The sequence below is a fragment of the Lactuca sativa genome, chromosome 6 (assembly GCF_002870075.4).
Source record: "Lactuca sativa cultivar Salinas chromosome 6, Lsat_Salinas_v11, whole genome shotgun sequence".
Lineage (NCBI taxonomy): Eukaryota > Viridiplantae > Streptophyta > Magnoliopsida > Asterales > Asteraceae > Lactuca > Lactuca sativa.
Genome location: NC_056628.2, coordinates 53,736,264 through 53,751,672, shown reverse-complemented (window position 1 = coordinate 53,751,672; position 15,409 = coordinate 53,736,264). Strand labels below are relative to the sequence as shown.

The window sequence follows — 15,409 nt, the reverse complement described above, 5'->3', positions numbered from 1 at the left end:
ACCATAACACCCCTGAAGGTCAAACATGTCAAAGTCAAAGTCCTGGCCAAAGTCAACCTTCCTAATTGACTCTACTCGCCGAGTGAACCCGTCGACTCGGCGAGTTCTCAAACTCAGAAAACTCTCATAGCACGACTCAACTCGCCGAGTCACCCCAAAACTCGTCGAGTCCAACGATCTCTGAATTCCATCCTGTCCAACTCACTGAGTCGCCAACCGAATCATTGATCCAAAGCTTTAACCAAAAGAGATTGGGGTTCTGCGACCTGACTCGCCGAGTCCAAGGCAATCTTCAACAGACTCGCCGAGTTGTTCTTCCAACCCGTCGAGTTCATGCCTATCTTCATATGAATCGCCGAGTCCACCCAAGGAACTTGCCGAGTCTCTTCAGTCCTTCATTCATATAAAGGCTTTTTGAGCCATGCAGGGGCTCCAAACTGTAGATCCACTATTCTAGGGCATAATTCTCACGTAAAGTTGCAAACTTTATGTGAAACCAAGGAGTTAAAGGTCCAAATCACTCTAGGGCTAGGATTTAAGACAAATGGGCTTCACCAACAACTTATTGACTGATGCTTTATGACATTCTAGACCAACACAAGTCTAGATCTGGAGTAGCAACTTCAGATCTGAACTCCAAACCCGAAATAGATCTCAAACATACCAAAATGGCCCCAAATCTCATCCATGAATAGATCTAGATGCAAAAGAGTGAAGGTAACAGCTTATTACCTCTAAGATGTGCCCAAACTGAAATAGATTCGGCATCTACACCACTCTCTTGATGCAAGCCCGTTTGATCTTCAAGTTTCTTCCACTAGAAACAACTTCCAAAGCTTTAATCTCTCTCCAAAGGCCTCACACACACGAGCTTAGGGTTTTCTGGTTCTCAATGGCAATAAGGAGGCTGAGAGAAGGACATAAAGTCCTTTAAATAGGGTGCAACCCTTGAGATTAGGGTTTTTCTCATTCCAGCACCAACTTGTCGAATCCAGCTTCCGACTCGGTGAGTTGGTCACTTAATTCGTGACCCAAAACCCGCTCCGACTCGGCGAGTAAGCATATCTACTCGTCAAGTCCCTTCTTCGAAATTACACTTTAAACCCTTAAATCATACTTCTGGAATTCAGGATGTTACAGATCTTCAACTCTCATTTAGGTTGCGTAGGCTAAAAACCGCTCGAACTAAAATTCGAGTTTCGGATCGTGCACTGCTATGCCAAATCTTAGAAAATTCATAACTTCCTCATACGAAGTCAGATTTGGGCGTTCTTTTTATGGACGCTCTTAGTTTAACATATACTACAACTTTTGTTTAGATCATTAAAGCTAAAAAGTCCTTTATTAAAAATTCACTATTTACGTCTCCCGGTGTCGTGTCGGTTTTGGTGTAAAACTTCGACGGGCCATAACTTCTTCGTTATAACTCGGATTTTGGCGTTCTTTATATGTACGGAATCCTTAAGACATATTCTACAACTTGGTTAAGATTATTTATTCTAAATAATCTTTTGTCGAAAAGTCGTTTTCGACCCCTATTATCTCTAAATTGATTAGCCCGGATCTACAAACATTACATAATCCATTTGCTCAACTGACGAGAAAGAATAAATCAAAGGCTATAAATGTACGTGTTCTTTTTCCCTATCTATAATTAATTATTTTGTTGAATTAATTGGTTGGACATGGATCTGACTTTTAGATCATGAGTTCTTGTTTTTCTGTAATTGCATGTTTCCACTGTATGTGCCTTTGTAGCTAAAATCCTCATAACCCAACATGGATGACATGCTTAGAATGTAAAATAACAAAAATGAATAAATCTTCTCAAATATTAGGGCATTACCACACCAAAAGTTATCATAGGGACAAAACCAACAAAACTTAATAGGCTGGTGATCTGATTAGAAGGTAAAATGGAAAAATTAAATAAATCTTCCCAAATGTTAAGGCATTAATGCATAAAAAATAGTCACATGGACAAAATTCGCTAAACTTAAGGACTATGTCAGTAACCTTTTAATACTTCCATGAACTATTTAGTTAATTGTGTTTTTAATTGATTTTAAATTGTTGGAACAATGGAAATGAATATGATTAACTTTGTTTATATTTGCTGAAAAATATGTTAAAATCCAAAACTCACGAGTTTAAACATAAAACCTATGAATCTACGGGCTGAACCCGAGAAACGGACCCAAAATCTGAGATCTCGAACCTATTAAGAAACCGAATTCAATAGATTCTAAAAATCAAAAACCAAAATTAGTAGGTTAATTTGATTTTGACCAAAAACCTATCCAAACAAGTTATGCTCCGCTACACTTACATCCTCTTCCCGATTTTTATTTAAAAGAAAAAAAAGAAAAGAAGAGAAATATGGAGAGAAAAAAAAGAAAATGAAAAGAAAGTAAAATGAATTTTTCTGTTATGGAATTCAAGGAAAAGTAAAGAAAAATTATTTTTGTTTGTGTTGCTGAATTGGAAGCAAAAGAAATGAAAAATAAGAGAAACAACGTTTTTTCCCTGTGTGAATTCTTCTCTCCAAATATTTGAAAGAAAGATTACGAGAGGAAAAAATGTTATAATTTTTTTTTTTTCCCAAATCACTCCAAAAAGATAAAGAGGAACACTCTTGACTTTTTCTTTCTCTCCTATTTGTTCTTTTCTATCCGCTTCCCTCTTTAATTTCCACTCACAGGGTGTTAAAACAACTTGACCAAACTAAAATGGTCAACACAATGTACAATAATTATTTCATAACGTACAACATAAATAAACAATTTCTTTGAATATTAGAATTATCGCTCTGGAAACAAGTATTTACCGGAGTATAAATTCAGAACCATTCGGTTTTAAGTCATCGTGTTCGTTCATCTGAGAATCGGGTTCTATTGCTTATGCATTTCATGGCTTCTTCAGCTGTAGATAACGCCATTAACAAACCAGCCAATGTTCAAATCAATAACCTCTCCACATCTCCAAATCTCAAAAAAAAACCTTTCAATTTTCTCTCAAGGCCAGGTGTGTACACAATTCTGTTTCAATTCTCTCCCTGGACCAGGTGTGTTCACAGTTCTGTTTGTTGACGTGCTTTTACGCTATCATTTCATTTCATGGATTTGTTTTTGCATTATCAATAGAGCTTGCAACTATGCTGCTGTGTGGTTTTCCTAATTACTTCGAAAGAAAATTAGGATTTGTGCATTTCCTATTGTTAGATCATTCGTTGAGGCTCTAATTAGATCCATTACAGTTGCACTGAATTTATCAAATTTTGTAAGGAAATTTGACCCGAGTTCACGATGTTTTCTATTTCTGAATAGTTCTTAAATTGTTATAGACTTATAGTACTTTACCAAACTTCAATCCAGATCAAAAACCCTTCTTATTCCAAAATGAAGGTGTATTTATAATAGCGATTGCCAAAAATTTGTTAAACCACTTGACTAAAAATTGTCATATTTGACTCCAACCCATTTTGACTGTTGCTTCGAGACTAAATTACAAAATTGGTCCCTTTGGTTTACAGCTTTTTTGGTTTAGGTCCAAAAAGTATTTTCTTTTTCAGTTTTGCTCCCTCTTGCAGGGTTTCATCATGTTTTTGGACTCTGTCCCATGTAAATTGACTCTACCTAGCTTCTTTCTTTATGGAATCATCTCTACATTTTGGATTTATAGATACAAGGATTCAAAAAAAATGCATTCAAATTGTCTACCAGGTTAGAATGTATGATGCAAAGTTATCCTAAAACAACTTGACTCCATTAGCTAGGTTGGATTTACAGTAAGTAAACTGATTATTCCTTATTTCATACATTTACAATATTTCCATTCTGACCACCTTTTGACTTTTTAGGTGCCAGATTCATGGTTTGTAAAAAACAATCCAGATGATGATGCAAAGGTATTTGCTTCAATGATCCTTAACTAGAAAAGTTTTTAAATAACAAAATATCTTAAAGAGGATTTGGAAGAGGTGGAGAAACAACAATCTTTCGATCTAATAGCATGATTCTAAGAAAGGTCAGCTAAACTAATTTAATACTAGTATTCTTTATGATTTTAAGAGAAATTTCCATTTATGGTGCTTGCTTATAGCTGATTTACAGATTTTAGTACCAGAAAGTTTTCTCCTTCAATATCTATCCACATTTGAGGTTTTTGTAATGTTTTTGGTCCTGTTCCAAGTAAAATGACTATACTTTTGGGATCAATATTGCAAAAACCTGCTATAATCAGGGACCAAAATGGTCATTTAACTAGGAATGGTGACCAAAAATGTTATAAAAACCTCAAATAAGGACCAAAATTGCAACAAAAATGCAAAAATTGACTACACTAAGATACCAAATATGTGACTTACTCTTATTTTAATAATCTTAGAGTTAATTGCTTTTTTGTTCCTGAGTATAGCAAATTTTTGTAAATTTGGTCCCAAAAAGTATTTTCTTGCAATTTTGGTCCTCATTTGAGGTTTTTGTAATGCTTTTGGTCCCGTTCCAAGTAAGATGACTATATTTTCGGATCAAATTGCAAAAATTGTCTACAATTAGGGACCAAAATAGTCATTTCATTTTAGTATGATTAGGAACCAAAAACATTACAAAAGCCTCAAATAAGGACCAAAATTGCAACATGAATTTTCTGGGAATAAAGATGCAAAAATCGACTACACCCAGAGACCAAAAATGTAACTTACTCTTATGTTAATAATCTTAGAGTAAATTATGTTTTTGGTCTTTGAGTATAGCTGTTTTTTTTTCAAATTTGGTCCCATAGAGTATTTTCTTGCAATTTTGGTCCTTATTGGAGGTTTTTGTAATGTTTTTGGTGTTTGTTCCAAGTAAAATGACTTTTTTTTTTCTCCCTAAAACAGAGTTGATAAGAATACTTATTAAGACAATAACAGGAAAAATGGAGGATAAGAAGAGAGGATGAAGTTCCAAATTGAAAAACCATGAAACTTCCAAGAAGTTCTTCCTGTCAAAGCCACTAAATAACATTCCTCCCATAAAATATACGCATTTTACTTATCATAGGGACCAACAACGTTACAAAAATCTCAAACAAGGACCAAAATTGCAAAAATTGAAAAATAAGCTACAATCAGGGACCAAAATGTAAATTACTCATAATCTTATGTTTCATTTCTTTGGGCAGGTGTTAATATAGATGATCTAGTTTCAGAGGTGTTTAAGGTTTGGTCATGTGTTGTATTTGTATGGAAAATATGGGATGTTACATTCCCTGATGTTAAAAGAAAAGTAAATTGAAACAACTTTGTTTCTGAACATTTGTCACTCGATTCAGTTGATGATGCATGATAAAGGCAATAGTGCATTTCCTGAAGAAATGACTATACCTTTATTTAATTATACTTTTATTAAAATTCAAAAATATTTAAATATATAACTAATTAATAATTAAATATTTCATCTTTTTCAAATACTTCAAAAATTGTTTCATCTTTTTTGTGCACCTCTAATTTCCATCTGGGATGTCTTATCTTATACAACACAGTGAAAAAGGCCACCCATGGTGTTAGTGGCAAATTTATTGATACTAGGGACTTAAAACCCCTTTCCATGTTACATTACATTACACAATGAAAAATAAGAAGTGAAAATTTAAAACTTATATGACAAACTACTTTTGCAAATTCTGAATGAACACCACCACCTTTACATAAACCCAATCTTTTACATTATCATAAAACCGAAAAAAAGCATGTCTCCCTCGTTGATTTAAAAGCAAAACCGAACACGCTATCCAAAATCCAGTAGCAAAACCAGTCCCCCCACCAATATAAAACCATCCCATGAGTTCATCATCTGTGTCTTCCCCATCACCCTCACTTTTACCAATAAGACGTGGTGCTTCTGGTTCTTTGTCTCCAGAACATTTTTCGGTAAGAGGAGGTCCACATAGACGCGTGTTTCCATTGAATCTTGAAGGTGGAAAGGTCTGGAATTGAGTGCTAATCGGGATTCTCCCTGACAAGTTATTAAATGACACGTCTAGGTCATTCAGTAAACTCATCTCAGACATGCTTGATGGTATCCTCCCAGAAAAACTGTCACCAATTTTCTGTGGAATCTCTCCAAATAGAGCGTTCTTTGACAAGTTCAAGACAATCAAGTCATAAAGATTGGTAATTTCATTTGGGATTCGTCCTGTTAGATTGTTGCTTGACAGGTCAATGCTCTTCAACTGTTTCAGAGTACTAAATAATTCGCGTTCTTGTCCTTGCCACTGAATCATTGCATGGTCAGCATATGTCTCTTGTTCATATCTTGTATAAAGTTGTACATCTTGTGAAATTCCTTGTTGAACCATGCCTGTAAGATTACTCAAACATGAGGGAATAGTTCCATGGAGATTGTTCCTTGACATGTCTAGAATTTGAAGATTAGCTAACTGACATAACTCTAAAGGGATTGTTCCAGAGATTTTGTTTGATTTTAAGATAAGAACATACAACTCTGAGAATCTTTCCCCAATCCAGACAGGCACATTACCAAAAAACTTATTGGCCCCTAAATTCAATGACTTTAAACTCGCAATTTTTTAAAGAAAAAGGCAATTCTCCAGAGAAGTTGTTCTTGTATAAATACAACATCTTGAGTTGTATCAAAGATCCAATAGATGGAGGAAGCCTTCCAAAGAGATGGTTGTGTCCGAGATTAAGAACTTGTAGTTATTTGAAAAGCCACAAACAATCTGGGAGTTGTCCGGTTAATGAGTTATGAGAGAGGTCAAGAAATTCTAAGAACCCATCAACAATTTGGCATATAAAGGCGATCCCTCCAGAGAATTTGTTTCTGGAAAGGCTTAATGTTGATAAAGCGGAAGGAACATTTGGTATTGGACCATAGAATCTGTTGGAACTCAAATCAATCACTGAACTCTGGGCAAAATTTGATGATAAATCTGGTACTTTCCCGCTAATATTGTTGGAAGAGAGATTCAGATGTTGTAATTGAGAAGGCCACATGTCCCAAAACTCCAGAGGAATTGTATCTGAAATTCCAGTATTGGAAAGATCAAGAAAGGTAAGATTCTTGAATGTCTGAATCCATTTGGGGAAGCGAGACCCTAGCAGCTTGCAAGAGGTCAGATCAATATACTTTACATAAGAAAGGTTTGACAAGTGATATGTGGAAGGAACTCTAAGATTATTAAAAGACACGTCAAGAGTTTCAAGCCTAGGTAGTTCCCACAGTTTCTCACTTATACTTCCATTTAAATGATTATCAGATAGGTCCAAAGATGTTATGGATGAAAAGTTTTGGATCTCACTGGACAATGACCCTGTAAATTGGTTTCTTGGAGCATACAACATTTTTAATGAAAGTGATGCGCATCCAGACAAGTTGTTGAGAAAATCAGGAAATTCAACCACTAAAGAGTTGTTGTCGAGACTCAAAATTTCCAAACTACAGAGATTAATACCAAGATTTTTGGGCATCACATCTAACCTGTTGCTAGAGAGATCAAGAAAACGAAGCTTATTGCTTGCTAATGGGAACAACCAACAATACATGGATGAGGTGAGATTGTTGTTTCCAAGAAAAAGGGATTCAATAGATGAAGAAGAGTTGAGAAATGAAGAAGAATATGGATACACGACATGTGAGAGCTCACATCCATCTAAACTTACAGATGAGAGTTTCCTGAGACTAAGAATTACATCTACCCAATGATTTTGTTTGGCCAGGGAAATCCCATCCATATCAAGTTCCTCCAAATGATTGAGTTGAAACAACCACTCTAGATTTTCAACTCTAAATCCTCCCTTGGATCCAAGATAAAGGCGTTGCAAGTTGGTGAGGTTTCCAAACTCTGGAGGAATGGTTCCATAAAGAGAGTTATAGGAAAGGTCAAGAAATATTAATTCTCTCAAGGAACCAATGAAGGTGGGAATGGTTCCATGAAAAGAATTTCTGGAAAGATCAAGATGATTCAAGTAGGTTAAGTTAAGCAACGAATGGCTTATCTCACCTACAAGACCATAGGAGTCAATATGAAGCCATGTGACATGACCTGTTTGGTTGTTGCATGTGACTCCACTCCATTTACAGCAGTCAAGTTGGTCAAATCTCCATGTAGAGAGATGACCATTGGGGTCTTGAAGGGGAGCTTTGAAAAGAAGGAGAGCATCTCTCTCATTATCCAAACACTGCATCATATCATCTCCTCCCAATTTGCTGGTAGTTGTAGTCATAAGGAGTAGCAAGAGAAGTGGGGGAACTATAAAAACACATGGATTCATAATGTAAATGCAAATCTTGTTGATTATTGGATTGTATTGATCATGGGTTTATGTAGTCTCTACTGTGAAGAAGGATGATTCTTCAAATAAGTGGTTTGCTTGTGTGGAGTAATACAATACTTAATTTCCAGGAAATTGAAACCAAACTAGAAGACAAACTAAATAAAACACTTAAAAGACTTACCAAGTCTTGGCAATTTGTATTTATTATAGATGTCTCTTTCCCATCTTGTGATATTTTGCAATTTATATTCATTATTATTATTATTATCCGAAAAGAATGAGTTACTGTGAAGCTCTTAATCGATTCAGCTGTAGCATACAGGGGTGGTGGTTCTAATTTTATGCTAGAAATACTCTTCTTTCCCATGTGGTCTCTTGAGGCATTTTATTTGATTATTTCTTCTGATACTCTTAGAAGCATTGAAGTTGCTGTTTTTGGTGCATTTTGCCATCCCACTTTGTTACTCCAATAATAGCATCCAACTTTGGCAATTTTTTTATTTCCTGACCTAGTGTATGCTATTTTTTATTACCTGATTATATAAATAAAATACGTTTGAAGTATTTATGTATGTTTTAAGACAAGAAAAGATGAAACATGGAAAATATTAAAATTTTATGTGACATTACAAGTTAAATGCTCTTGTTAGGGCATTGTACTTTGAAAAATAGAGTAGCTCTACAAAATCGCTTAGGCTGCAAGGAGTACTCAAACCGCACACTGGGCCAAGGTTGAGTTGGGTATTTCACCGCGCCCATCCTCTCTCTCTCTCTCTCAACTGTAAGATTTTTTTTTTTTGAATTCAACGTTCATATTATATACGTATATACTATTATTTTTAAATTTTAGTTAACTAGGAATAAAAAGTATTATATTAAATAATAACTAATTTATGACTGATTCTATTTCAATTTAGGACAAATTTTAACATAATTTTAGATAATGTAAAATTTTAATTGGTTTATACTTTGTTTGGGTGTAACTTTATATTAGTTCCAGTTTTATACTTATTGCAATTTAGGTTTTATATAAGAACATCTCCGATGAAAGCTTGTTCTATAACTTTTTACCGTTCAGTTGACCATTTATCACTTATCACTACTTACTATCATTGGAGGGTATAATTTTTTTGTTTATTTTATTGACCACTCAATATATATTGAGTGGAGTGTTTTACACATCTAATCTTGTTTCTTTAATCATATTTCATTTTAACCCTTTAATTTTTATTTTACTTTAAATATATTTTTTTTATTTTAACTAATTAATTATTTCTATTATAGTTTTTCATTTAGGAAACATTTATATTTTAATATCTAGTGATAATATTTATTTAAAATATTTCGCATTAAAATATGATGTGTCTAACTAAATGAGAATGTTTTATAGAACGTTTTAGATAGATGTGGATTAATATTTTAAATTAATTAAAAAGTTATTGGAACAGGTTAATCGTTTTAGAAATGCTATTTTATTAAATGTCAAATTAATAGAGCAATAAGGTGACAATAATGTTAAATCATAGTAAATGTTTGCCCATGGAGATTAACTAGATATTAGACCCTCCTTGAGGTTGAGAGTTTAAGTCTCGTCGTGAACATAGGTGGATTTAAGGTGTAGTTAAGGAGTAGGTTAGATTTGTCGTTTCAAAAAAAAAAAAAAAAACTAGATGTTAGACTAATCAAACATTTTTTTTAAACAAAATTTCAGATTGATTAAAGATCGAATTCAATTTTTAACTATTTGTTTATTTATAGGAACATTTCATTATCATAAATTAAACATCAAAAACATAAAGAATGTTTTGTTACAACTTGTTATCTTGATTCGAGTTATTCATGTATAAATAATCTATATAAAAAAAGGTCCAAAAATCCATTGCTTGACTTCTAACATGACTTTACTCTTTATGGCTATAGACTTGTAGTTTGTTGAATTTCAATACTTGAAGGGTACAAAAAGAAAATTAGCAAGAAGATACCAACAAAGAGGAATAGAAGCAAAAATAGGATTCACTTTATCGTCTTAATTCAAATGGCTGCAGCTTCTCTTCTATCTCTCTCTCTTCCCAAACCAACCATACTCATTCCAAAATCAACCGCTTCCACCATAACCACCCCTTCCGTTACCACCTTTACAGAGACGCTTGATCAGAAATTCGGCCGCAAAGGCATCAAATTCTCAGAGTTCGACGGAACTCAGATCGCAGAACTTACAGTCAGAAATGGCAGTTCGTTGAAGCTTCAATTGAACAATGCTCATGTCACTTCTTACAAGCCTAAAGTAAACTGGAAAGATAATGATGGATACGAAGAGGTTTTATATACCACTTCTGCTGCAAAAGGCGGAATCGGTTTGGTGATTAATTACGCTGATGATAATTCGAAATCTAAAGGTGTTGATTTATCGGAATGGATCGTTAAGGATGCTGATTCCGACTCCATTGATGCTCTTCAGGTATTGTTCCTCTTTCATTCCATCACCATTTTATTGTGTTCTAAATTTTTAAAACGTAAATTATGGTCTTCTGGATAATGTTACGCATTTAACACCTTAAACCATAATTTAAATACTTTTTATTTTTGAACGATGATATTTATGAAAAATAAGATTATTTAGTTATTTGTTAAATGAAGTATATATAGGTGGATAATGCTACTATAATTTATGGTCCAAGAGTCAAGAGACCAAGACTCCTATTTAACTTTTATGTTTTTTTTTTCTTCGCTCTTTTTTACAACATCTAGTGGTTAAATTTAATTCTTTTTTACAACATCTAGTGGTTAAATTTAATTTTATGTTTGATATAATTTTAGATATTTCAAAAGCTTACAATTTTCTTCAAATATTACTACATAAATAAAAGCTTCATTTCTAATATCAGATATTTTGCCAAACATACCTTAAATTGTCTACAACGATCAATTATGTCAATTAATGTAACCAAAGTTTTTTTTTTAAAAATGGTTTATTTCATAAAAACTACACAAATATAATTACATGATTGATATTTTTTTAACGAGCCAGAATAACGTATTTATTAGTTTCACTTTCATTTTTACAGGTCGAGTTGAGTTGTACCACAAGTGGAACTCTTGACATAACCTATGTCATCTCCCTCTACGCCCTAAGCATGGCAACCGCAGTTATAATAAAAAATAATGGCCGAAAACCAGTTGACCTAAAAACCGCTATACTTAGCCATCTAAAGTCTAAAAAAAGAGGAGGAACTGCCATTCAAGGCCTCCAAGGTTGCAAATATTGCACGCAACCTCCTTTAACTTCTCAATTTGAGATTCTCTCTCCATCCGAAGCAGTAAAACCAGAAGATCCAGCCTGGTTTTCCCTCGGGTGGGAGCCTGAGAAGAAAGGAGGAGTTTGGAGCGTGCAAGATTTGCCACTCACAATTTTGAAACATAAAGTTAGTAGAGTTTATGGTGCTCCACTCGAGGAGAGATTAAAAGAGTTCTACAACACTCCTCCATCAAAATACGAGACCATTGATCAGGTAATCTTTGATATATTATTTTAGAGTAAATTGAATTTTTTTTTATGAATTTTAAAAGTGATATAAATGGTTACTTGGATTTTTAGGGAAGAGAATTGTTCTTCAGGGTGGTAAGAATGGGGTTTGAAGAAATTTATGTGTCGAGTCCCGGATCATTATCAGAGAAATATGGAGAGGAATATTTTATTTGTACGGGGCCTGCAACTATGTTGGCTCCAATCACCATTGAACCGGGTGAAGAGTGGAGAGGAGCACAAGTTATCGAACATGATAATTTGTAATTTGTAATTATATAATATATATAACTATATTTATTCTACAAAAAATTAAATATATATATATGTTACAGTCCTTACTTTGTTTTTGTTTATGTAGATGTATCAAGTGTATCTTACGTACAAAATTTTGAAATAAGTTATTTGTTTTGGATGCACTTTCTAAAAGGAAAATGACACAAATGCCCTACAAACTTTTTAGGGTTGGTCCATTTAGTCCCTAAACTATTTTTGTGGCTTTATGAAGGAACGAAGTCATATTTGTCGAGTCGATTACGTCCTTTTGCAGAAAATGAAGTTACCCCTTTGCCTCGTACACATTTGTTTGACCAGCTTTCTCTTAAACCAACATAAACCCAAACTTTTTCTCCTGTCTGCTCTCCATTCACATCCATCCGGGTCTCCTTATGCTGCACATCTCCTTTTTTCTCCTTTCCGAATCTGATGCACATCTACTTTTTGTTGGAGTCAATAAAAAATCTTAAAAATCTTACAATCAAATCGAAAAAAGTAATTTAGCCATATGATAAATGAATTGCAAGAGCAAAAGAATATTTATGGATAATACTGAATCACAACCACATGTGAAACAAACTCATGCGATGAAACAAGAAAGAAAGCAAATCCCTATCTGAAACCTCTTAAACAGCCACTAACGAGACAAATTTTAAAAAGGCATAGCTTTTACACCCTACAAAAGGAAACGACAGTAAAAAAATGTTCTAAATTGACAATCCTCCTTTCAAGATTCGCATTTTAAAAACCCAATTTTGGTCGAAGACGAACTATCAGAACTGTTGGTGTTGAACTCGGAAAGCGTGCTCTGACCCTAACCAAATAGATCAAAAGGGTTGTAATGAACAGTATTAAACAGTTGCAAAATCTCATCTTCACCCATCACCATTTCAAGCTGCTCAACCTCTAGAAGCTCATCCATTCCACTGGAATCCGGCAACGACTGATGCAAATGTTTAGCCTTTCCAGTTCCAACTGCCATCAAAGATGACGACGATGGCTTTGCTTCTTATGCTCACGATCCATTTTCATGTTTGATTAAATTTGTAGATTAATCAGAAGTCCCTCCGTGATTGTTTAGGTTAATTTAAAGTGTGCTCAAATTAAATGGAAATCAATTTTCAGAAAGTCAAAATATGATTTTGACTTTTACATGGAAAATAGCTTATGTGTCCACTGAAACCGGCTAAAACAGGTTAGAGGGACTAAAAAAACAGGTCGCTTCCAACCTTATGCCCCTGTAAAGAAACAAAATAACTTTAGTGACTGAATCGGTCAATCCTAGAAACATTATAGGGCATTTATGTCATTTTCCCTTTCTAAAAGATTGATTCTAAATACATATCTAATTTACGTTATAAAACATGTATTCACCTAATGACTCTGAGATTATTCAACCCTGATCACATGTGATGTGGCGTATTCACCTAATGACTAACTCCCACCACTCAGAGTCCCACAAAGCATAAAGCAAGCAACATTCGGATAAGGGAAACATACTCAGGCAAAACTATTCTCATAACGAGAAGCTACTCTAGCATACAATGCTAAGCTCGCGCTACCAGGCATAACCTAAACAGGCTATCCTACTGCTGTCTACTCAATACTAGCATGCAATTCTCATAAAGCTGTAACACATATAGCAGACACATAAGGCATCCTCCTAGATCCTTAGTCCTATACTAGCATGCTGTTCTACTGAAACTGGAACAATTAATCATAATAATAAAACTTGTATTGGTAATTTGGGAGTACTTACTTGAGCTCGGCTGATCGCATGCACCATACCCTTATCTTATTTAAAAATTCTTTTCTTTCTAAGTGCTTTTCAAAATCTCATTCGAAAACATTTTTCTTTTTGAAAATCTTTTTATCTTTCCCTTAGTTTGAGTTCAGATGCACCCGGAGGTGTATCTGAATCCCTCAAACCAGGGCTCTGATACCAACTTGAAACGACCCAAAAATGCGACCCGAAAATTTCATTTTTAATATAACCAAAATCATAAAACAGAGTATATCATAATAAAACCATGCGTTGCAAATCTCAAAACCATACTAAAATACAAAAGAGAAAACGGTGTCACGACTGTATCAAAACATATCTAAGATAGCTGATCAACTCCCAGGATAAAAATTGTAGCTGTGGTGTGTGCTCCCCCAAACTACCACATACCACACAATAACATGTAAAGCACATACTGGGCCTTGCCCACTGCATCGGACTGAAGTCCGACTAACCGGGGCCTTGCCCCCTACATCGGACCGAAGTCTGAAGCTGACTGGAACATCGGACCGAAGTCCGAAGCTGACTGGGATCTTCGTCCCCTACATCGAACCGAGTCCGAAGCTGACTAGGACATCGGACCGAAGTCCGAAGCTGACTGAGACATCGGACCGAAGTCCGAAGCTGACTGGGACCTACGTCCCCTACATCGGACCGGAGTCCGAAGCTGACTGGACCTCTGTCCCCTACATCGGACCGAAGTCCGAAGCTGACTGAACATAGCATAAACATATCAACTGGCATAAACACATATCTTGTCTGAACCACGAAGGCATCAAACATACTAACTACTACATCGGACCGAGGTCCGAAGCTGACTGCTAGCTAAACGGGCCGGCATTGTGGCCTTAGACCCGTTCCTACTGAAGGGAAACTCACCTCGTGAACTGGCTGCTGTGTGAATGGCTCTGGAAGCTAACCGCTGCTGCTCCGGTATCTCCCCGGCTACAAGTCCAAAAACACACTCAATCAAATACTAAACACTGCACTGGGGTTGGTCAAAGTCAACTCTCCCGGTCAAAGTCAACCCACAGTTGACCTGACTCGCCGAGTTGGGCCGCCAACTCGCCGAGTCTCTAATCTCATTACACGACCCCACTCGTGGCTACTCGTCGAGTATGGCATCGACTCGACGAGTACTCTCTCTCGATCCAAGAACTCAGACAATCTGCATCCGACTCGCCGAGTCATATGAACAACTCGACGAGCTGTTCTTGAGCTTAAGAAGATTGCCTTGGACTCGCCGAGTTGTATGAACAACTCGTCGAGTCCCTCCATTACTGAGTCTGCTCTCCAACTCACTGAGTCCACTCTACTACTCACAGGCTTCCACTCGACAACACTCAGAAAGGGGAAAAACGGGACTCGCGACTTGACTCGCCGAGTCACATCCATGCAACTACTCTAAACTCGATTATGCTTGAATCCATTGCATACAAATGATAGATCTGAGTCTAATAAGCTGATCCACCACGTAAAGTTTCCAACTTTACGTGTACATACACATGAAAAAGGAGATATAGGCTAAAAAGGCACTTAGAAGAGTAGA

The 15,409-nt window shown here is 35.5% G+C and overlaps 3 protein-coding genes and 1 long non-coding RNA gene across 4 annotated transcripts; 2 read left to right on the top strand and 2 right to left on the bottom strand.

Moving 5' to 3' along the window:
- The first annotated feature begins 2,611 nt into the window (after positions 1-2,611).
- Positions 2,612-5,431, top strand: LOC122194700 (uncharacterized). The gene is made up of 2 exons (XR_006184237.1): positions 2,612-3,787; positions 3,860-5,431. It is a non-coding gene; the product is annotated as an uncharacterized LOC122194700 (long non-coding RNA).
- Positions 5,432-5,523: 92 nt separating this feature from the next.
- Positions 5,524-8,384, bottom strand: LOC111905414 (receptor-like protein EIX1). The gene has a single exon (XM_023901113.2). It carries the CDS (start codon positions 8,273-8,275, stop codon positions 6,701-6,703), a length of 1,575 nt encoding a protein of 524 aa, XP_023756881.2. The 5' UTR covers positions 8,276-8,384; the 3' UTR covers positions 5,524-6,700.
- Positions 5,650-6,396, bottom strand: LOC111905415 (receptor-like protein EIX2). Its single transcript, XM_023901114.2, has one exon. It carries the CDS (start codon positions 6,394-6,396, stop codon positions 5,650-5,652), a length of 747 nt encoding a protein of 248 aa, XP_023756882.2.
- Positions 8,385-10,275: 1,891 nt separating the features above from the next.
- Positions 10,276-12,138, top strand: LOC111905334 (photosynthetic NDH subunit of subcomplex B 2, chloroplastic). Its single transcript, XM_023901030.3, has 3 exons — positions 10,276-10,736; positions 11,344-11,787; positions 11,874-12,138. Exons 1-3 carry the CDS (start codon positions 10,314-10,316, stop codon positions 12,066-12,068), a joined length of 1,062 nt encoding a protein of 353 aa, XP_023756798.1. The 5' UTR covers positions 10,276-10,313; the 3' UTR covers positions 12,069-12,138.
- Positions 12,139-15,409: the final 3,271 nt, after the last annotated feature.